Raw genomic sequence first — 22,515 nt, 5'->3', positions numbered from 1 at the left:
ACACTAGGTATCCCTTGACTTGGGCCCTTTGTACCTGATATCGATAGGCTTACCAGAGCCGTGGCTGACACTTAGGTTCGCTTCCAACAAACACACCCTACTACGTGAGCGAGGAAAAGACATCTCCATGGCAGTACGGCGGTCAAACTTCCCCTCCAGTCTATGTGTGTATACGACTACTGCCGCGTATTTATCAATGCAACACTTTTGAAGCCGCCCACGCGCGCATGAGCACGGTCTTGTTATACCCTGATCCATCAGACTGAGCACAGATCCTCACCAACTACCTACATACCCGCATTACTCAAGAATGCCTCCAACACGCCAGCACGAACGATTGACCAATCCCTTCTGCTGAATATCCCTACTTGGCTGTTGTTCGGCGAGGTCCAGGTCCGGAATAGTTGAGTGAAGCCAGCGGTCATCAAGGGACATACGGATACGTCTTCGTTTCTTGGTCGCTCACCTACCTCCCTTTCCAAAACACGTTGCGTAGCGTCCGCCAACCGCGCTGCAAACAACGAATGTGTCATCCTATGTCACTACATACCTACGGTACATCACTATCCTGCAAATAAATCTCCCGTTTACCGACGTGCATCTTCGTGTCACCACCGAGCAGCCTTGAGCAGGCGCAGTTCGAACCCACTGTCACGGTGTTACCGATCCTCGCCTTCGGCAACCCCAATTTGTCAATTGAATCTCACACGAATGATATGCTCTCCATGCCACGACTCCGTGACCACCAACTGATCTAGGCCAAGGCTGATATTTTTGGTCGGGTAACCCTGCTCGATCTATCCTGGCAACTGGAGAGGTCACTGTGTAGCCCTGGCGCTTCATGGCGGCTGATTGCAGATAGCAATTCATGTCGCAGCCTTCGTCCCATCAACCCCACACTCGTTTAAACCCTCCTCCCAGTGGTTTGGATGACTGACCGACTGTGCAGGACCCCAGCAGGCGCCCTAGGTCATCGTTGTCACGAACCCGCATTTATAGATCATTGATTTGCTTATCTTCCACCTGTTCGGGCTCAAATGAATAGGCAGGCTATTTCTCTCCTTTGTCCCTTTTCCTGCCTACCTGGCTTGACTCAAAATCCGGCTTATATGAGTTTCCAAACTATCAACTGGTCCCTACCGTTGCGCAACCATCCTCATCAGTAACGACAATCAGATACAAATATCTTGAACTGCGGGCAAACTGAACTATCGCCTACGGTTCTTCGTCACTCTTTTTGTCATCAGTTGCAAACACTATTTGGAAGCTGATTCATGCCTAAGGGGGTTGGGTGCTTGTGGATACCGCACACTTAACCGGGACAGACACAAGCAACAGTTCAAACGGCCATGTGATTGCACTGCTGTTGATATTGCATACGCCTGTAAACAATGTCAGATTCCCAAAACCAAAGCTCACTCGCTACTTTGTTATGGGACCACCAGAACCTGATCCCTCTGCAGAAGAACCTTGTGGACGGGGATTTGGTTTTACTATTAACTCCTGCTGTGGTTCCCCTGGATCCAGCTCTTCCCAGTTCAACTGACCCTTTTCAGCCTCTTGGTAAGGCATTGGAGCAGTCATATCCCTTCATCAGACACGTTCCATATACCAAAAACTCCGGTATCACTGGTACACATGTGGCGTTTATCAAGAAAGCACGAACTGTTATCTTCGTGCTCAGTGGGTTCTCATCTGATGAGGGTACTTTTCAACTAGAACTCACCGATATAGTTCGAGAAGTATGTGAGGAGCGCCCTTTTGTTCTAGTGGCATGCTGCGAAGTCTCCCAGGACAGAGCCCGAGAGTACGAGTTTCAGACTGTAGTGCAGTGTTCGGGATATTTCGTGTCCGATTTGCAGGCGGTCGCCGCTGTTTTGACCACGGAACTATCAACGACTGCCGCTAAGCCAGCGTCCAGCGACCTTCCTCCTTCACCCAGTTGGTCACTTGTTGGATGGGACTTCAATACAGATCTTCCCGAGATACATACCTTGTGGGAGGCATCTTTCCCCTCCAAGTTCCGCCTGGATCGTGCAGCTCTTGGTTCCGCCCTGAAACGCGATGGGTATGCAATGCACTATATCGTCCGGGAACCTCAGAATGGGAAGGTTGTTGGATTTTGCGCTACATTTACGACATACATAGATAACAGCGCCGATCGCTTGATTGGATCAATAGCAGCCATCATTGTTCACGAGAACTATCAGGGTCAAGGAATCGGTCGTATGCTTCACAATGAAGTTGTGAGCAAACTCAGCAAAATCCGAGGAGTCGGCATTATACAAATCGGTAGCACGTTCCCAAGACTGTTTTATGGGTTGCCAGCTCATGTGACCAACACGGAATGGTTCGAGAAACAAGGATGGAAGTTGAAGGAGTCTAAGCCTGGCCATGGACGACTTGTTCTAGATTGGCTCTTGAAATTCGCCGATACACCGATTCCCGATTTAGCCTCAGCCGGTTTGACATTCAGATCCTGCCAGCTCTCTGATTACCAGCAGGTCATAGATATTGCGACTAAAGAGTCACAGAGGAGATTTGGGTTCGGATGGTATGACCAATATGCCAGAACTATGGACAGTTCCTATATTAATGACGTTGTTGTTGGTCTTGAGGGAGACAACTTGGTCGCGGCGGCAATCACTTACTTCCCCAACAATGGGAGCCCCTGCGGTGCAGATATCCCGTGGCCGGCTGCAATAGGACAAGGAATTGGGGGTGTTTCGTGTATCTGCATCAAAGGTAAGCCGCTAGTTTTGTGATGAACTACACTAATTATCTACCAGATGAAGATCCTGACATGGTTAATCGTCGAGACTCAGTAGCAACTAGATTGCTTCTGGCTTGTCGTCAGACTCTGAGCGAAAGAGGGATGATAGGGATGTTTGTTGACGGCAGTAGGCATGATGAGAACGTATTGCAGTCTTTAGGTAAGGAGAAAACCCTGTCCCCTTGCCTGCATTTTCTCACCCTAAGCTTTTCCAGGGTTCAGCAAATGGGCAGAGTATAAAGAGGCATGGCGTAAAGTCTGAGCATGTAGAGGCTCTTCTATCTGCGTCAGAAGCTATGAACAAGCACGACCGGCAACATCATCCAGAACATAGGTGTGGGAGAGATGCTGGGAGAGCTGCGATCCAGGTACTGGTCAAGAAGGATGTCGAACAAATTCGAACCGCAACCGGATCCTTCGAGCACAACTTCACAGGCAATTCCTTTTGCGATGTTGTCTGAAAATCCTGTTTGCCTAAACATTGAATCGACATCTCCGCCCCGCGTGGCAATGGACTTATTTCATTATTTTCATTCTGTATCGCACACGCCCATCACCAAAATTCGCATCTAGCTAATCCCTCCGCAAACTGCGCATGCTCTGCTTTGCCTTGGACGCTGTGCTTTTTTATGGGTTTAATTAGCTCATCGGAAAGCGGAAATCCGAGATACAACCCCAGAAAACCAGGTTACATGCACCACATGGCCATACTGGAGAGCAGCAGATATCTTGATTTTGTTATGAGGCTTCCTGTTTGGCCAAGAAAGGAATGCTCGCCATACTGATCGATCACAGTGGCCAAGAAGATATAAGAAGAATCCCGGGATGTGCTACTGATACTGATCATCGAACACGGAATTTCGTTCGTGTAAAGCGACTCTAGACCCATGCTGTGATAATCACTTTAGAAAGCTACGTGGCTGACAAGGATGTCTAGCGTTGGGCTCCAGTCTGTCGTAGATTCACCATGGACGAGAATTCACCGGCCATCTTGTTTCCTACATACGATATATCGCACTTGACCCGATAGGTATCAAGTCTACTACTATACGCCCTGCTCATACATGTCGAATATACCAGTCAGATTGCAGGAAAGCCTTGTATTGATTACTTGCTCTCCATCAGCTACTGACTAGCTTACGGGGGAGTGGTATCACCAAAATCACCAAGTCTGGGCAGCTTGCTATATTTCTATTACCACCCCAAGTGGTTCCTCACAGAGGATCTTCTACATACTATTGGCTTTGCTGCTTATGTTACCTCTAAGCTGGACGTTGTTTGTCTGACAAAGGTGCCGCAATCAGTTAAATGGGTCTTGTTGTGTACCCACATTATAATCCGCAGGGCGAAGTATCCTATGTACAGTACCAAGCAAGTGAAGGATTTACGATTCTTGCTTTGTTTGGCTCCTTCATCCGCGCATGTCATACTTGTGTAACTATCACGTTTGGTAGGTCCTCTCACCATATACCATTTTAGGCCGTCAGCCACACCATGCAGTTGTGCAGCAATGCGGTTTGAGGCAATGGGATGCGCCAATGAGCCAAACAAATCCGGCAATGCAATATAGACTACAGGTTTTAGTGGACTCCGCAATTGTTACACAGCAGCTTCTCAACCACGCGACGTCGCACAAAACGACACAGAAACAACATTGCATTGCATCGGCTGACCAAGTCGGATGAGCTTTAGCCATGAGTCCATGATCACATGTAGGCTTTCAAAAATGTGATTTGGACTTGAGAAACTTCCTGGTTAATGCATGCTATGCAGTAATGCCAAGCTGGGATAACCACCATATGTTGATGCCTTCTCGCAGAGTAAAAATGGTCTACGTTGAGCAACGCATAGCTCAAGGGTATATATAACACAAATAGATCCATAAGCAGAAACGGAAGAAACAAACATACTTGGAAACAGGGATATGAAGACAAACATCAAGGTTAGACCCAAAAACAAGAACTTTTAATACCCCCCAGGATACCCTTACGTAGATGGACGCCTCCCACCTTTTTAAATGACATGACGAATTTCTTTTCAGTAGTACAACTCCTTTCTTGCCTTTTCCACATCCCAGTCATTATCGCATTTCTTAGGCCCATTTGGAGAAGTCAACAGTGTCGGTGTGTGTGTCCTGCCCGTGCAATGTACCAATTTCAGTGTCATTGGTCGTGGTGGAGGACGATAACATTGAAGATCGGTGCGAGGTCTGCTCACTTGTACTGGTGAAAAAAGTGGCTACGCTTGTGCGACGGAGGCTAGTGAAACTATCGCGGACGGTGCTTGCCGGACGCGACGAAGTCGCATCACTCTGCGGTAGAAGCTGCTGCTGCTGATGGACTGGGGTCCCGCCCCCCAGAGACGAGCTTTGCGAGGCTGAAGGTGTGATTTGCCCCGATTTAGAAGGCGTATATTTCTCTCGGAGTCTCTTGATGGCACGCAGACGACTCCTCCAGGAGCTGACATGCTCACCACCTTCGCGATTTGCCCAGACATGGGAAAACACGGAGGCATTGAGGGCTAACAGGCGGATCAAACCTGGTAGGGCCTTGAGCGACACGATCTTCATCTCCGAGGCCGGCGATATCTCAGGGAAGCCGGGTTTGCTTAGAACTTGTACGCGATAAAAGGGTTGGCTATGCTCGGAAGTTTCTCTAGCAGCAATAAACGAGGCCCTGGACGCTGGCGTGATGACAATATGAACGAAGTTGAAGTCGCCTGGGAACGTGTCGAACTTGAAAGGCAAGCCCGAGTCGTTGAAGACGATGTTGACAAAATCATTGCCAATGTGTCGTTTCTTCATAGTGCACCGCGGGTCATGATCCAAGTTCGTAGGCATCTGTGTCGTGACATGAAATACGATTTCTGTGACACGGTCCCGCCAGCAGAAAGTGTACTGGCCGTCTGTATCAAATTCTCGATCCAATCCATGGGTGTTAAAGGTTGCTCCTTTAAGCTTCGTCAGAGTGCCAAGATTATTGAGAAACTCCATGTAATCACTGCTGCCAGAGACGTTGCCAAGAATCTCAACCTCGTCGGTCTGCCCTTCCCCTATGTAGATCACGCCAACTTTGTGACCGTCAACAGTTGAGCTTCGATCAAACACACGAATAGCCCTGTCAACAGTATCATCTTCAGGAAGCGGTATAGGTCGTGCTAGATCATTGCCTTGCGGGATGGACGACATGAGTTGTACCATGATGTGGCTGGGTAAGATGGTGTTGGTCGAAACCTGTCCCTCTCTGCTAATGTCGACATAGTTGGGTGTTTGGTGTGGCGGTGGTGGATCGAATGTCTCTCGAATCGTGAATGCAGAGGTGCCTGAAGGTTGTCTTTTGACAATCTGAGCCCAGCCCGTCGTCGTTGCTTGCCGTACAGTAACGATACTGTAACCGACTAACCAACGCTTCTTAAGAATTTCGCCAAATCGGTCAGACGTAAAGAGGGGATCTTGGGAAGACTCTTCCACGTCGGCATATGTATACCTTTGCATAAAATCAATTGAGGTGAGTGCTTGTTCATTATCGGTGCTGCCGTCCTCGACTTCATTATAAATGTTCCTGACAAGCCAGCCAACTAAGTTGGCGCGATCAGGCAGTTTCAGTGCCAGGAACCAAAAGAGAATGACGTGATACGCCAGTGCATACACATATTGGGGTAGATCATCTGTTGCGCTTGGGTGTACAGCGTCCGAGATACTCGCCGATGAGGCAACTGGTGTCGATGGCTCGCTCGCATGGCTGTTTCTGTTGGAACCTTTTCTGTCCCTCACCGACTGTAGATAGCGAATGCATATACCAAACACAATCTTGTACTCTTCTTCTCGGAAATTTACATATACGTGGTGCAGACGGCTGAGGCAGGCCAGAAACTCGAGAATATGAATCGAAACGTGGGGTTGTGTGATGATGGTAGACATCTTAGTCAACAGCTGAACCAGTGATTTGCTTGTTGAGAGCGGCAGTTCATGACAGCATATAGACAACGCGTGGATGCAGCATTTGGCACTTCGTTCCCAGGTGGCAATACCGTGCACGAATGTTTTGACAATCTCGTCCTCGTCTCCCTTCTGAAAGTGATCATGGTAACTCAGGATCATGGTCAGACTGTGGAAAAGACAAATCGCCACATCAGCCCGCCGCAAGCCGGACGCGTTGGGCGGTTCTTGAAAGGAGTTGGTTCTGACCTGCTCACAGATAAGTCTTCGAAGCTCTTGTATCTGCGGAATGGCGTCCCTGAAGATGGCGTGATTGCTCAGCTGCGACGGCAGATGGACAAGGGCAAAACTGTAAACCTCCCAGTCGCTGCCATGAAGAAGGCCCAAGACCGCCTCTAACCAGGTAGCAATGTCGAGGGCGGCAGTCCTAGCGTCGCATGCTTGCTTTTGGATCGTTTCTTTCGTTTCCAATTCTTCAGAGTCCTCCTCTGTTTGCTCGCCTTCCGCCTCATGACGGTGGGAGACTAGAACGGGGCTGAAAACACCCGTGACAGATTCAGGGAGAGCCTCAGGGTCAGGGAGACTCCAAAGCTGGTGATATCGAGCCGGATTGCCGGTACTTCCCATTAAGCCACTCCCAGCAGCAACACTGGCAGATCGCATCGGCATACCCCTTTCACCTTGACTAAACGAAACACCACGAGCAGACCTGGATGACCCGCCATGCTCATTCCGCAGTAGTCGGATAGACTGTGCAGTTTCTTCGGCCTGCTTCTTCGCACGGGTTTCCGGTGTTCGACACAAGGTTGGGGCAACGAAATTAGTTTCGAGTGTCTTTGTAATGAAGACACGGTTAGCCCAGTCAGCACGAAGTCTGAACAAAAGTTTCATAGCCGTTAACCGAGCATCGACTTCACAATGATTCGATTTGACGATGTTGATCAGCGCATGATATAGCCTCAGCGACTTCTCAGTGTCGAAGTCCATAGTTTGGACGAACATCTTGACATAGCCTTTGGCTACCACGTTTGAGGGAGATTGTTCTTGCGGTATGTGGTCGTCTGAGATAGCTTGGGCGAATGGGTTGGGAGCTGTCGATGATGAAATCGGCGACTTTAGTCGATCACCAATTACGATGCTCCGCAAGGCATCAACGATGTAATCGAATAGTTCCATGTCACAGGACACTACAACGGAGACCATGAGCGACATTATGCCCTCAAGGACAATAACGTCACTTTCTTCGGCAACATCTTGAAGGACACTCTTGGCCAGCTGTGGAATGAAGCTTTCTTCGGGATCATCGCCCACTAGATCTACGACTTCATAAGCGTCCATAATCGTTTCCAATGCCCGAAGTCTGATCTGAGATGACCGATCTCTGTTGCCGAAGAAGCCTTTGAGAACCAAAGCCAGATTCTCTTCCCATTGAAGATCTGAAGGCGAGCAACATCTGAATTGTTGAAAGTAGTTCAGAACTGAAGACGCGGTCTCGTCGGGAAGAAACTGATGAACTTCGGTGAGGAACGAAACGACGCTTCCCCGCGGAACAAACAAATCAGACTTTTGGTTGATGAGAATGTCGAGCCTCTTAATAAGAGTAATAAGTTCACGGCTCAGCCCCCCTTCGGGTTTGTCGTCTCTGACAGGGTTACGAAGGCCATCGAACTCATGGAGTCCTGGAATGGCGCGTCGGGAGCAGGTTGCGGCAGCCTCCAGGATCACTGACCAGTCTTCGTCGACTATCAAACGATGCATGTTTCCATCTCCATCGTCAAACAGAGCATTCAAAAGCTGAAGAATGGCAGTCAAGGTTTTGATAGAGGTGCCAGTCCTTGCGATAGTAGCGAGTCCATCAGCCAACAACGCGAAGGGGACACTTGGATAACCATTCTCCGGGCTCTTGGAAAGGACTTTCTGCAGTACAGCCAGAGCTCCACGTATCTCCCTATTCACATCCTTCTCCTTGGCACCATCCGAAGGGCTGTTTCGTAAAATGTCCAGCAGGATGCGGATGGTCGCCTGTCCGTTGTGACTCTTGAAAAGGTTTGAGAGCGTGTTCCATGCATCCTTCTGGAGGCCCCCCACCATGCAATATATAGAGCCGAGCACTTGAACGCAACCTTTTAGTTTGTCCTCCGGGATAGACCCAAACGTCACAATAGCATCAATGACCGCTATGCTCGACCTGAGGTCTTCTTCCACGCTAGTACTCATGCAAATTGCCAGTAGTCGGTCAATCAATCCCGATACAGCCGATGCGTCTGCATTGTTGAAGCTGAATTTGATTACGTCGACGAGAAAGCCGAACAGCTGAGCGAGGTTCTTTTCTTCGCCCGAAGCTACAATGCGATTTCGAGATGGGCCCTTTGAGCTCTTGGACGCTTTCCTCCTGGCCACGCGCACTGCACTGTAAGACTCCCAAAGCCAGTTGGTTAGCAGGGGAATGAGCTCGTAATCAAAACCTGTCAAGACACGGCCCCGTCGAGTGAGGTCCACAAGAGCAGCCAATTGTAAATGAAAATCTTCAGGGTTCGCAGGAGCTGACAGCGTCGTGAAATACTCTTGACGCTCGAGATCGGAAGAAGCATCGTGCTTCACGCATTCTGTCAAAAGCTCCCAGCCGGCAGTTCGTGCCGGGGCAGGCTTTGCGGGATCGATGAGGTCCTTTGCAGCATACCAAATATCCAGAACAGGATTTAAGGGGTACTCAGTAATTGCATATCTCAGCGAATTGGCGGCGGCGATGCGTTCATTGGGAGAACCGTTTTTCAAAAGCTCGAAAGATTCCATATGACTGGTAGATAGCCCATGAGGTGGGTTCGTCGAAGCTGCCGGAGGAGCATGGACGAACTCGGCAGTCGGCAAGGCGGTTGTAGACGAAGGCGATGCTATTGACGGCGACGACTTGGCGAGCTTGGAACTTGTTAGACCCCGCAGAACATGGGCAAGACCACCCTGCCGGGACGTATCTGGGGATGATGGACCATCTCCTGGCTGCGGTGACATGTGCTCGTGTGGATTTTCGTTGGGGTCTGAGTGACTAAGTGAGGCTAGACGGCGCAGCATGTTAGCAAAGGAACTGAAGCCTGCGCACTAAAGGCTGCGTCATCGGTAAGGCAGGACAGATCGGTCGATATGAAGCAGGAAGGCAATGAATCAAATAGACGGTTGACAAGAATTTGGCTGGTAGGCACACAAAGTAGCGAAGAGCTCAGATGTTTAACAAGGCGGTTAGACGAGACAGAGCAAAGTGAATGTCTTATATCGTATCGTATTGTATCGTGAGTAGGCAGGTAGTGTGGGTGCGTGCGACAAACGGAACGGCGTCTCGGATGTAGTGTGCAGATGCAAATAGGTACGAGATGGACGAACGGTGCGGGCGAGTCTCACCAGCGAAACATGTGCTACCTAGGCCTAAGATGGGCCTGTGAGAGGTTGTCGGTGTGAGCGGTTTGAGGCGTGTTCATTAAATGATCAGTAGAAGTAGATTGCGAGAATCGATAGCGCAGCGTGAGAGAGGTTATGTCGGGTCGATGTCAAATCAGGAAAACGAGTGTGACAATGATGATAGCGATAAGTAAGTTGAGCCAGGTCCAATCCAACAGCGCGGAGGTGGATGGAGGTCCGGGCCTGGTTGACAACACGGCGGGGCGAGCGGGCAGATCGGCGGGATAGAAAGGCGAGAAATGCAAAAAAGTCAGGACAGTACGGGTTAGCGCATGAGGCGGTCTGTCGATCAACAATTGGGCTATGATAGCATAGACGTGTAGAACAAGCGAAGCGATCAAGACGAAGAGAAGCGAGGCTGGTGGATGAGGAGAGGGAAAGAAGAGGAAGAAGAAGAGGAAGAAGAAATGAGAGGGAGGCTGGAATCTGGAAGATGGTGGTTAGGTTCTACTGAACCTACTTGCCTACTACGGTAGAGTCAACCCAACCCAGCTACAAGTTAAGGTACAAGACAGCTCAGCGAGAGCGGTAGCTACAGTGCATAATACCAGATGCAGGGCAGATCGATTAAGCAGGCTCTCAGCTAATAGAAACCTCGATTTCTCCTTACTTAAGCTAAGATGGCGTGGACGGATGATCCCTTGGTGACTTTTCAATGGCTGCTCGATAAAGCACGCGAGTAGCCCAGGGATTTCATGTACGCCATGCCACCAAGCTGTAGGCGGTAAGGTAAGACTTCAATCGCGCCAATCCCGAACAATGGAAGGGACCCTGAGGCCACAGAGGGAAAGCAGCTACGGTGTACCTGCAGTATTGTGTTTTGTTGAGGTCGTATCCAGGTGTGTTTTCGTTAAGCAGAGTGGGAAGTGTCTTGTAATTCGTTTTCACTATTCGACCTCATATAATAGACAAGATACTAAGGTATGAAGTATATAGTACCTATCCTGGGGCTACTACTACACGTGTGAATCCCTCGATATCGTTTAATAGAGCATTGCTAAGAGTTTTCTTATAAGGACTGCTCATTCTAATCCCATGAGATTAAAAGTACCTGTCGAATCTCGAATATTCCATGAGAAGCCAGGACTTGGAGAGAATCCATTCCAGACGCCTCGCCAGCGTCAGGGTGCCGGAAGGAAGGATTGACCGTTGGGAGCATAAGAGATGAAATAATTTGGCCATCTTATACAAGTTAAGAAAAGCACTTAAGCTACTTTATTTTGGCACCCTAAGCCTAGGAGGACAATTCTTCTGTTACATACTACTAATCTACCTAGGTGCTTACCTACCCGCTAGGTCAGCTGCAGGCATCAATCGGTACTTTTATAATTATCCCAATCGACAAAGTCAAAGCATTCCCGTTGCATATAAGAGATAGACTATTACTGTTGCACGACAAGCTGGTGTACACGTAGGTTTATTTACCAGATACGGGGCATTGTATTCTGCTGGGCAACCAGGCAGCTAATTGTTCCATACTGGGACTTATACCGACCCAGAGCTTTTTCTTAGCGCGTCTAGCTCTGGAGCTCATTAAAATACAGCTCTGGTTGTTGCTAGTTTCGAGGCTCTTCATAGGTTGACCACCGTTAGAACATCCCGCCAGTGGAGGCCAAGGAAAAAAATCCACAGAGCCGGGCGCCCAGGCTTTTTACTTTGTTTGTTACTGGAGCCTTCTCAGCTCTTTTGCAACCTCCCGTCCAGACTAATCCTTCCACATCACCACCGCTTCTTCTCTTCTCTTCTTTCTTTCTTTCGTCTGTCTTCCACGTTTCCCTCTCTGCAGCTTCTCCTCCTCCCCAGCATATTCTCACCATGGCAGCCGACATTGGTCAGATTGCTCAGCTTCTTGATGCAACTCTTGATCCTACAGAGCATCGCAAAGGTACTTGATCTGTTGCTTGTCACACCCCCCGTCGTTGCCCCGCGGTTTGGAAGCTAATAAACAATCATCACCAACAGCTGAAAATGCCCTCAAGCAAGAGGCTGCCAAGCCTCAGTACTCCCTCAGTCTTCTCAATATCGTCAACTCTGACTCTCTACCGTTGAAGACCCGACTCGCCGCCGCCCTGGCCTTCAAGAACTTCATCCGAACATCCTACGTGGTGCGTCTTTCCCAAACCCGATCGATCGTTTTCGAAATGCTAAATTTGGTATAGGACGAAGAGGGCAACTACAAGCTCCCTCAAGATGAGGTCCAGGTCATTAAGGAGCGCCTAATTGGCCTCATGATTTCGTCCCCGGCCAATATTCAGGCTCAGCTTGGTGATGCTATCAGCGTGATCGCAGATTCTGATTTCTGGCGTCGATGGGATACACTGACGCAGGTGCGTTCTCGTTGCATCCATGCCATTACCTTCCAGGTGTGCTGATACTTCAATTAGGAACTCGTTAGCCGTTTTTCTGCCACCGATCCAAAGGTCAACGTCGGTGTTCTTGAAGTCGCACACTCCATCTTCGTTAGATGGAGACCCTTGTTCCGCACTGACGAACTTTACATGGAGATCAACCATGTAATTGAGACTTTTGGCCAAGCTTTCCTTGAGCTTCTTATAGTAAGTCTTGGAAATAAAGCTGTTGTCTATCTAACACTGACATTTTCCCCTTCTCCGTTAGACGACTGACAAGAAGATTGCCGAGAACAACGATAACCAGAATGTGTTGCGCGGTTGGTTCGAGACCCTTGATCTACAAATCAAGATCATACATGATATGTCTTGCCATGATCTGCCTCCTATCTTCGACGAGAACCTCGGCAGCATCTCCGAACTTCTTCACAAGTACCTTACATATTCGAACCCGTTGTTGGAGACCGACGACGACACGGAAACGAGCATAATCGATACTGTCAGAGCTGATATTTGTGAGGTTCTCGAGCTCTTTACTGTCAAATTCGACGAGGATTTTTCCAAGTACTGCCAACCTTTCATTGAGACGGCCTGGAACCTTTTGTCATCTACTGGTCCTGAGACGAAGTACGACGTCATTGTCAGCAAGGCCCTACATTTCTTGACGGCTATCGCATCCTCCGCACAGCATTCAGGAATCTTCAACGATGAGGGAGTCTTGACTCAGATCGTAGAGAAGGTCATTCTACCCAACGTGGCTCTTCGCGAGTCAGATATCGAGCTGTTTGAGGATGAGCCCATTGAGTTCATCCGAAGGGATCTCGAAGGCTCGGATACTGACTCTCGACGACGATCTGCCACTGACTTTCTCCGCAAGCTGCAGGAGCGCTTCGAGGGCCCTGTTACCACAGTGGTATCTAAATACATTAGCCACTATCTATCCCAGGGCAGCAGCGATTGGAAGGCCAAGGACACTGCTATTTACCTTTTCCTTTCCATCGCTGCTAAGGGTGCTGTGACTGCTGCTCAGGGCGTCAAGACAGTTAACCCTCTGGTCAATGTTGTCGAGTTCTTTGAGCAGCACATTGCCCAAGATCTCATCAATGCTCAGGGTGTCGAGCCTATTTCCAAGGTGGACGCCATCAAGTATCTCTACACTTTCCGAAGTCAGCTGTCCAAGGAGCAATGGAAGGTGGCCCTGGGTCCTCTGATCCAGAACCTTAACTCGGACAACTATGTCGTCTACTCATATGCTGCTATTGCTGTGGAGCGTGTGCTATTCCTTACCGATGACGCTGGCAATGCTATGTTTCCCCGCGCTGACATTGAGCCCTTTGCCAAGGATCTCCTCGGCCATCTCTTCAAGCTCATCGAGAAGGAGTCCAGCCCTGCTAAGTTACAGGAGAATGAATTCTTGATGCGCTGCGTCATGAGAATCTTGATTGTTATCAAGGATGGTGCCACTCCATTGTTGGACAATGTCTTGACCCATCTCATTCTCATCACCAACGTTATGAAGCAGAATCCCAGTAACCCCCGATTCTACTACTATCACTTCGAGGCCATTGGCGCCCTTGTTCGATACTGCGCTCCTAGCAATGCTGTTCTATTCAACGAGAAGCTATGGGGGCCCTTTCACCAAATCTTGGTCGAGGATGTCACAGGTAAGTTTAAAAAAAAGATGCATTCAATCTGTAACTTACTAACGTACAATTAGAATTCATGCAATACGTTTTCCAGATCCTCGCTCAGCTATTGGAATCCAGCCCATCCGAGACTATCTCAGATAACTACAAGGCCCTTCTTGGCCCTCTATTGAGTCCTACTCTTTGGGAAACTCGAGGCAACGTTCCTGCATGCACTCGCCTATTGTCTGCTGTCATCCCTAGGGCATCCCAAGCGATTCAGGCTGAAAACCAGCTTGAACCCGTGCTTGGCATTTTTCAGAGACTTCTCAACTCCAAGAAGTCTGAGCTGTTCGCCTTCGATATCCTCGATTCTATCATCAAGACTTTTGAGCCGTAAGTTCCAAGGTCTAACTCATAGGATGCAATAACTAATGTCTTGTCACAGCGCTGTATTGGAGCAGTATTTTGGTACAATCCTTAGATTGGTTTACACCAAGCTTCAAGGGTCTCCCTCTGAAGCGTTCAAGCTCCGCTTTGTTCGCTTCTACCACCTTGTATCGGCTCGTCTCGAGGCGGGCTACGGCGCCGACTACTTCATCAAGCAATCGAACACAATCGAGGAGGGCGTTTTTACTAAAGTCTATCCTGCTTTCGTCCTAGCCGAGACAGAGCGACTCGCTCGTCCCGTGGATCGAAAGGTCGCAGTTGTGTCATTGACTAAGACCTTGTGTGACTCGCAAGCCTTTTCTCAACAGTTCATGAAGGGATGGGCCAACAGCTGCCGCAAGCTACTTTCACTTCTGGTAAACCCACCGACCGTGACTGCTGGTGGTGACGAAGTTGTTGCCGAGGCGGATGTTGACGACATTGGCTTCGGCATGTCATTCACCGCGCTCAACACTTGCAAGCCTTTGGCCAAGGATGATTTCCCTGAGATTCTCGATGTTACCAAGTGGGTAAAGGAGTACATGGTCAGTGCCAACCAGCGACATGGTGGTGCTGTTGAGCGCTTCATTGGTGAGCGACTCAACCCCGATGAACAAGAGGCCATCGTCAAGTACATCCGATAAGGCAGCGAGGTTGCTTTTTCGTTACGAGCGACATGTGTAAAACGAACAGGATCATGGGCAGTTCTGTTTGCTGCGCTGTAGAGGGCCCCGAGGATAGGATTTACTAAGGATACCACCCTTCGAAAAGGGCTTGCGAATACAATGGATTGATTGATTACACCGAAGATAAAAAGCGACAACAGAGAAACTAAACTAGAAATAATAAATGCCACGAGATACCATGCACGGTACAGCTACGAATTTCAAGTGTATTTCGCTGAGCAACTTGTGCTTTGTTCTTATTGCCAGTGCAAGTTGCAGAGCTAAATATGATTCTCAGTTTTATTATCAAATAACAATGCTGTTCTTGAAAAACGCCCTTGCAGACAAGCTACCCAGGCGATAGTCGCGATGTGCTACGTGATACACCTCTAGTCTTTGCCATGCCAAACATCTAGGCACAAAGAACACCGACCGATGTTTACGGAGACCAAAATGAGTCAACCGTCAAAAAGCGCCTAGCACCAATCAATCCAATAGTCCCCATCTCCATCATAAGAGTCATTATGACGATGCCATAGTCTGGTATCAAGATCGTACAAAGCATCGAAGATGCACCAAAACTGCTCATTTCAACATATCTTTCAATTGCACTGCGGCAGAAACAAGGTCGAATCTTTCCTAAATATCGTCAAGGCTTTGGTCGGTGCCGTAGAGTCGAGTCGGGTAGTCGTCAAAACATTTCGAAACATCCTTGCTCGTCAAGGTGATTCGAAAGAGGTGTTCTATCTCCCCTGATGACGGCCATGCTGTTGCGCCATCTAACTTCTGCATTTCATCGTTCAAGTTTCGGACGTGATCCTGAGTTGATAATACGAAGTCTCACAAATTCAGTGTCCGACATGGAATGGGCGTGGGCTGGAGGTCGACCTTGCTGCTTCACCAGGAACTCCTCCTACTAGCGTTCGTCTAGGTAAAAAGTAAGCTTCTGGTGCTCAATAAACTTTTGATAAATTCAGTAAAACTCAAACCTTTTGGTAGCAGTGCTCGACGTGGATAGACGTTTATCTCCACTCGACCTCACTGAGGAATCATCCGACACTTTCTTGGCGGATGTTGTCACTTCCAATCTAGCCATATTGGCGATCAAGTGAGGTGTACTATTTGTTCGCTGTGTAGGGCCTGGTCGAGTTTTCGCATGTGCTGTATGCGGTCTCATCGGGGGAGATTGCTGTAGTATAGGGGCCCTCGACACCGAAGAACGAGTAGAAGGCGACAAAGGTGCTGGGTCCCCACGATCAGCGATAAATTGAAGGGCGCGTTGCGTTGAGGGTATCAAAGCTGGCCCTCTTCGGTCAGGTACACCACCATATGCGACTTCGTCCAAATCGTCCGAATCGCTATCATCTTCGTCGCTAGAGCTATCGGAAGCCTCAAAAGCACTTCGCATTGCCATTTGCTGAGCTCGTTCGGCTTCTTCCCTCTGTTTGATTTTGTCATCAGCTTCACGCATCAATGCATCGAACCGAGCCAAGGAGCTCAATTTCTCCTCGCCAGGCACATCCCGTTCCGAGCCAGGAATGCACCGCATTTGGAAAGCCCGGTCGAGAATAGTCTCACGGGGTCCAGGTGGAGAGCTGGATTCAACCGTGGCGATAGAAGGATGTGGTGGTTGAGAACCAATGCTACTACGGCCTCGGATGGGCGAACTCATCGTCGATGATCTACCTTGAGCGGATGTCCAGCCTTCAATAAATTCTCCTTGGTAGTCCCCTGTGGTATTGACAGGAGATGGTAGATCAGTTGGGAGGACTGTGGTATAGTGTTGGCCAGGAACAGGAAAGTTCATTTGCTGGATTGGGAAGTTGTTGCTTGAAGGCGAAGAAATGTCACTGCGCTTCGACCGTAGGCTGGGCGATTCGGAACTAAATGTAAGAGGTCGTTCTCTAGTTGTGGTAGTGGTTGATGTTGACTGAGTAGTAGTCGAGCTTTTATGCTGAAGGCTTCGGGGATCAGAACGGCCGGATCGGTTCCCACTGGGCGGGCGGGAGAAGTATTCAGAAGTATCGCGGGACATGGATGCAAATGGATTTGAGAACTGGGGCGACATCGGGCTTTCTGGACTCATTGGAGACTTCCTGGAAAGAATGTTGCGCGCCCACTCGTGTAAACTCAGATGGTGATCGTCCGGGGGCGTGCGGAACCAAAGAGTTGTAGCGTTAGCTTCTTTATTCGATGATATAAGACCAGCAGCTCGACTGGAACGGCGCTTTTTTTCTTTATCGACTATAGAAATGACGAGTGTAGGAAGAACGGGGCCTTGTTTTCGATGATTGATTTGCTGGACTTGACAATCTGTGATAGAGTTTACCGCCCACTGCTGTATTGGTTCAGTATCCTCCTGGAATTCAAACAAGGTCAGTTAAGGGCATCAAAGATGACAGAATTGGAATGGTGGAATGGGCGTAATCAGATTTGGGAGGTATATATACCTTGTGCTTGTAGATGAGAATGCATGATTCTTCTATAGGTAGTTTGGGGAAAGATCTGTTGCCTCCAAGGCTGTTATTGCGACCGTTGGATATCAACTGTGGTTGACTAGGACCAAGCCTGGTGTTACGTCTTCCCACGACGACATATCGCAGCTTTTCGGGTCAGGGTCAGTTAAAAGCACAGGAATGGGGAAGTTTCCGGCGGGCGATATCCTGACGAACCTTCCAAACAGCTCTTCCGAGGATCTGGCCCCGTTCGGGGGGAACCATGAGCATCCCTTCCAAATTATCCATGATGAGTGACCGCTACAAGAAATAGTGCAATGGTTAAAAAGAATCACGGTATAAGTTGGGCCAGGGAATCATAAAGTGCTGAAAAATAAGGGAATGAAAGAAACAGCAAGAAAGCGAGTGGAATCACAGTCGCATCATGAGAAGGGAATCATGGGCGAGAGTGTGTTATGGGACGAGATAGCCCAGCGAGGAAAGAAAACGACGAATAAACGGGCTCTCATGAACAAAAACAAAAAGGCTATGGTCAATCGACAACGAGGGGAGTGCAAAACAAATACGATGCCAAAGAAGCCGTTGACGTGGAATGCGAAGAAGAAAAATCGAAGGAATCGAAAGATCCAATGGTGTTGGTGGCAACCGGATGCAAGCTAAAGGGGACTCGACTCGGCCGGAGAATGGAAGGTTCGGCAGCTGTTCGGCGATGGGCAGGCAGATGTCCGGGGAGCAGTCTACCAGCTTAGGTATAGGTAGGTAGGTGCTAATGCAGTACGTACTGCAGCCGTTCCACGCTGAAGATACAGCAGAGTAAAAAGAAGAGTAGGATAATGATTGAGATGGAAACCTTAACGAGCGAGAGTGGTGTAGGACAACAAGTCTGGCTCAAGGTCGATCGATGTATGGACAGACCTAAGACTGATTGATTGATTGACAGACAGCTACCTAGTCTAGATATTCAGGTCCAGCTGGGACTGGTAATTGACTTGTTTGGTTGGTCGCTTCCTTCCTTTCTTCCATTGGGTTTGTTTAACCGACCTTGGCCGACCCCTGCTTTTTTTGCTTGAAGGAGATGATGGATGGGATGGGACGGATGCGGGAGGAAAGGGACCATGTCAACATGGTCTTAGCTTATCCATATTGGATGAGACATTCAGGGTTAGCACGAGGTTCACTAGAGCAGAACCCCACCATGATGGAGGACTGGGGGTGAAAAGTGCGAGGGGTGATGCGGGTGGATTGGTGCTAAGGCAGGTACGGAGGAAAGCTGGACAGGGAATCAGGCGAGATTAACGTCTCGAACAGAATTGGAAGGGAAAGAAAGAAAGAAAGAAAGAAAGAAAGAAAGAAAGAAAGAAAGAAAGAAAGGGACAGCCTCACCTCGCCGGCCTCGGCATCTTTCCTTAATTTGTTTGGATAGGTACTGAGGCAGGTAACGGCATTTATTGTATCCCAATGTTGGCTGTACCTACCTGCCCAAGAAGGCAGTTATGGATACTGGTCCTGTATGGCTACAAACTTTTAGCTTAGCTCAGGGACAGCAAATGTTGGAGGTGGGAGGACTGAGCGTACCTAGGTATAGTACTAAGGTATCCATGCCCGCTAGGTACTGACTGTATTGTTGAGATGTTACAAAGTCTAAAATAGACGCCCAGACATTACAGTACCCTCAGAGTATCAGAAGAATTGGCCCCCTGGAGGCATAAGAAACGAAATAATTTGGTCACTTTATGCTAGCTTAGACTAGCAGTAAGGCTACTTTATTATAGCAGCCTAAGCCTTAGAGGACAATTTTTCTGTTACCCACCTGAGTACCTACACACAAGAGCGGCACGATATGTACGTCTTGTTTGACGGTTGTGGTGTATTGCATTGTATTGTATTGTATTATTTTGTGTCAGACCTTGCAAGTTGTATGTATGTGTGCATGCTTAGTACCTAAGTATCAAAGCACACACTTTCCAGTTATAGGTAACTCTTGAGAAGCTAACGTTTAGTCAGTAGTCGATGCCAATCCTGCCCGCAAAACTGACTCGGGTAAGGTGATAATACTTGTGGGATAAATATTATTGAATCGAGGTCGGCACCTACTAGGCACCTACCTACTGTACCCAAGGAATGATTGATCGTTACCTGTATATCTTGATAAAATTAATTTCAACTGCCCGCCTTATCCTGCATTGTACTTGTTTGAATCAGTATAAGAGCATTCTAAGAATACTAAAGGTAGGTAGGTTTGTTATTCGTTGGAAATACGGATACAGAAGGTGCAAGGCAAACACGGAGATCTGCAGGTGGAGTCGATTCTTTTCTTTGCTAGCACACGACTCAGGGTCGTGCTTTTCTGGCAAGACTGTCAGATTGCGTCTGCAAAGGCTGCATTAGTCCGATCTATCATCTCTCTCCTGTTCCATGTACATTACAGTATCCGTACTTTTAAGTGAGATGGCTCGGTGTGGACCACAAGCCGCGACCTACGGTACGGTACGGTGCGGTGCCTAATGAGCATGCTTCCGCACCGCTGCTGCTCTTTGCAGCCTGGTAGCAGTACTACTTCATCTCAACTTTCGGCTTTTTGGGCCCTCATCTCACCCTTTCAGTTCAGGGGAATAACATGCTCTGCCTACCTACCAGGCACTTACCTTGCTGTCAGTACTTACCAAATTGTCCGATTCAACGGGATCTGACCCAACAACCTGCCCAACCTTGTAGGGCCTGTGCTTGAGACATGATGAATAGAGTCTCTAGGGTCTCTTGTTCTGATGCCCGTGCGTGTAGATCCATGCTTGTTGTTTCCCAGAGTACGGTACGGTACTGTCCGCAGCGCGGTACCTACCTAGGTATGTCATCTGCGTATTATGTACATGGATCATGGATCTCCCGCAATGGATCGAAAAAGCAAAGGTCTGCTTTGTTGCAGTGCTCACTGCCGATGCACTTAGATGGAAGAAAGAAAACCATTGCTGACCAACTTCAGCAGTTGCCTTCATCCGGCTGACGTTTTCCGCAATATGACTGAAATTCGTTGGATCCTACGCCACGACGCCCTCAAAGATTCATGGTGGTCAGCACTGAACAAAAGCTAAGCCGTTGGTGCTGTGACATCGCGCTAACAGGCCTGAGGTGTCATCGGAGATCCATGATACGAACTGTACATGGTTGGTTGGTTGTCTGTACAGCCCAGGAGACGATAATTAACCACCATACTGTACCTTTCAGACGCGGCGCCGGCCCATCCCGCGCTGGCTTTGGGATCTCAGAGCCAAAATCCAGCTCCTGAGTCCTGACTTATCTCCATCGTGAGCCAAACCATTATTTTATTTTATTTTTTACCTCGGCATTCTCTTTAACCTTGTTCTAACTCCACCTACTAACATCATTAGTCAAAGATTCCGTCTCAGCTATAGCGCCAAGGTCGGCCACGACATACTACGTAGTCGTACTTGGCTTCTAGTTTTCAGTGTTCGTAGACTTTGGAGTGTCGATGTATACAGGAACCAGTTGAGATCGCAAATCTGCTCCAAGTCAATGTTCTATTTCTAACAGAGTATGGCCGCTCACAATAGCTTTCGTCATCAGATGCGCAAACTGATAAGTAATCAACAACCTGTCGTCGGCCGTTCCTAGTCCCTTGCCCTTGATTTTGATACAAGGGATAGAGGAAATTCAAACTCCCGGGATATTTCAGGGTCTCAATATGTCAGTTGACATCACGGTATGTGGGTTCTCAGGACGCCCTGCCCAAAGCAGTTGTCATCTCCATCAATGTTGCCAAAGCCCATTAACTACCGAGACGTTTCTATCCTCGCTTCTTCGGGATAATGTCATCCCTTGCTCGAAACAGAATGGTAATTTCCCTTTCATATTCGAGCTTTACAATGGAATTGGTGCTGGTGATCTCAACATACTGCATACTTGATCCTCTCTCCAAAATATCTAATTGCTACATAGATTATTTGCGTTTACTTCGGTCCTTTGTTTATGTCTCTGCGGTGCGTATCCTCCACCTCGCCGCGCACGTCCTCTTGATGTAGTGTTTTAGCTTCAGGGGTGAAGGCGTCCATGGAGCGTGGCTCGATAATGCACAGGTCACCCAAGGGTTGGCAAGGGTATCAAGAAGCCAGGGGACGAACAGAGCGCTTGACAGACAACACCACACTTAGAAATGATAGCAAGCATCAGGACTGGTTATACGGAAACAAGCCGCATTTAACACAATACGCCCGAAGCTCTTCGGTGGTTTGCGCAATAAACAGCAGTATTCGTGCGTTGCCGTCAAAGAACGACCTTGTCGGTCTACGCATGCAATCTTTTTTTGAGGCTTCTGAATACGTACGTGCTCTATCAAGTGCCACTTATCTTATTCTTGCAGACTATCCGTAGATATCTTAACGTTGACGCATTCAGTGACATATTATGCATCTGCAGGATATTTGTTGTGCCTCTTCATGACGATCAGCGAAGTATAGTACCATCGCAAACACGTTTGAGTCTCTGCTTCCAACGCTCACGAGGCGTCACTTATTAGGCCCACGTCAAAACCAAGAGACATGGGAAGACTGGTTCGCATCAGTCTTCTGCTGGTCATCTACAGTAAAACACATACGGTCCATATTATTTCGATCTCGAAGTTCAGGTGGAATACAGAGGTTTCTGATCTAGAGACCCTCAAGCACATACATATTGATCTAATGGCCCCTCTATCTCAAGAAGCCGACTAGAAAACTCAGTCGCATCGCCGATCATCTTGACTAGTTAGTACGCTATCGCGAATCCATATTGTCTCGGTAACCACGAGGCATCGGATTGCCTCAGTTCCCAGGTCCCTT

At 48.5% G+C, this 22,515-nt stretch overlaps 4 protein-coding genes across 4 annotated transcripts; 2 read left to right on the top strand and 2 right to left on the bottom strand.

Annotated features, from left to right (window-relative positions):
- Positions 1 to 962: 962 nt before the first annotated feature.
- On the top strand, positions 963 to 2,914 carry B0J16DRAFT_96918 (uncharacterized protein). Its single transcript, XM_046134767.1, has one exon. It carries the CDS (start codon positions 1,392 to 1,394, stop codon positions 2,763 to 2,765), a length of 1,374 nt encoding a protein of 457 aa, XP_045984487.1. The 5' UTR covers positions 963 to 1,391; the 3' UTR covers positions 2,766 to 2,914.
- A 1,951-nt stretch (positions 2,915 to 4,865) lies between these two features.
- Positions 4,866 to 9,779, bottom strand: B0J16DRAFT_318232 (uncharacterized protein; the record flags this gene model as incomplete). Its single annotated transcript, XM_046125434.1, has 1 exon — positions 4,866 to 9,779. One exon carries the CDS (start codon positions 9,777 to 9,779, stop codon positions 4,866 to 4,868), a length of 4,914 nt encoding a protein of 1,637 aa, XP_045984486.1.
- Positions 9,780 to 11,836: 2,057 nt separating this feature from the next.
- Positions 11,837 to 15,468, top strand: B0J16DRAFT_284416 (CAS/CSE protein). Its single transcript, XM_046124019.1, has 7 exons — positions 11,837 to 12,045; positions 12,123 to 12,265; positions 12,320 to 12,487; positions 12,545 to 12,715; positions 12,777 to 14,172; positions 14,226 to 14,529; positions 14,582 to 15,468. Exons 1-7 carry the CDS (start codon positions 11,976 to 11,978, stop codon positions 15,204 to 15,206), a joined length of 2,877 nt encoding a protein of 958 aa, XP_045984485.1. The 5' UTR covers positions 11,837 to 11,975; the 3' UTR covers positions 15,207 to 15,468.
- Positions 15,469 to 16,029: 561 nt separating this feature from the next.
- On the bottom strand, positions 16,030 to 18,123 carry B0J16DRAFT_96885 (uncharacterized protein). The gene is made up of 4 exons (XM_046134766.1): positions 17,900 to 18,123; positions 17,678 to 17,830; positions 16,217 to 17,586; positions 16,030 to 16,154 (listed from the first exon to the last, which is right to left on the bottom strand). The coding sequence occupies exons 1-4, from the start codon at positions 17,969 to 17,971 to the stop codon at positions 16,076 to 16,078; spliced, it is 1,674 nt and encodes a 557-aa protein (XP_045984484.1). The 5' UTR covers positions 17,972 to 18,123; the 3' UTR covers positions 16,030 to 16,075.
- Positions 18,124 to 22,515: the final 4,392 nt, after the last annotated feature.

Source organism: Fusarium flagelliforme (assembly GCF_020744385.1).
Source record: "Fusarium flagelliforme strain FIESC 12 MPI-CAGE-AA-0113 chromosome Unknown B0J16scaffold_3, whole genome shotgun sequence".
NCBI lineage: Eukaryota > Fungi > Ascomycota > Sordariomycetes > Hypocreales > Nectriaceae > Fusarium > Fusarium flagelliforme.
Note: the sequence above shows the minus strand (reverse complement) of the source record. Positions and strands in the feature narration are given on the sequence as shown.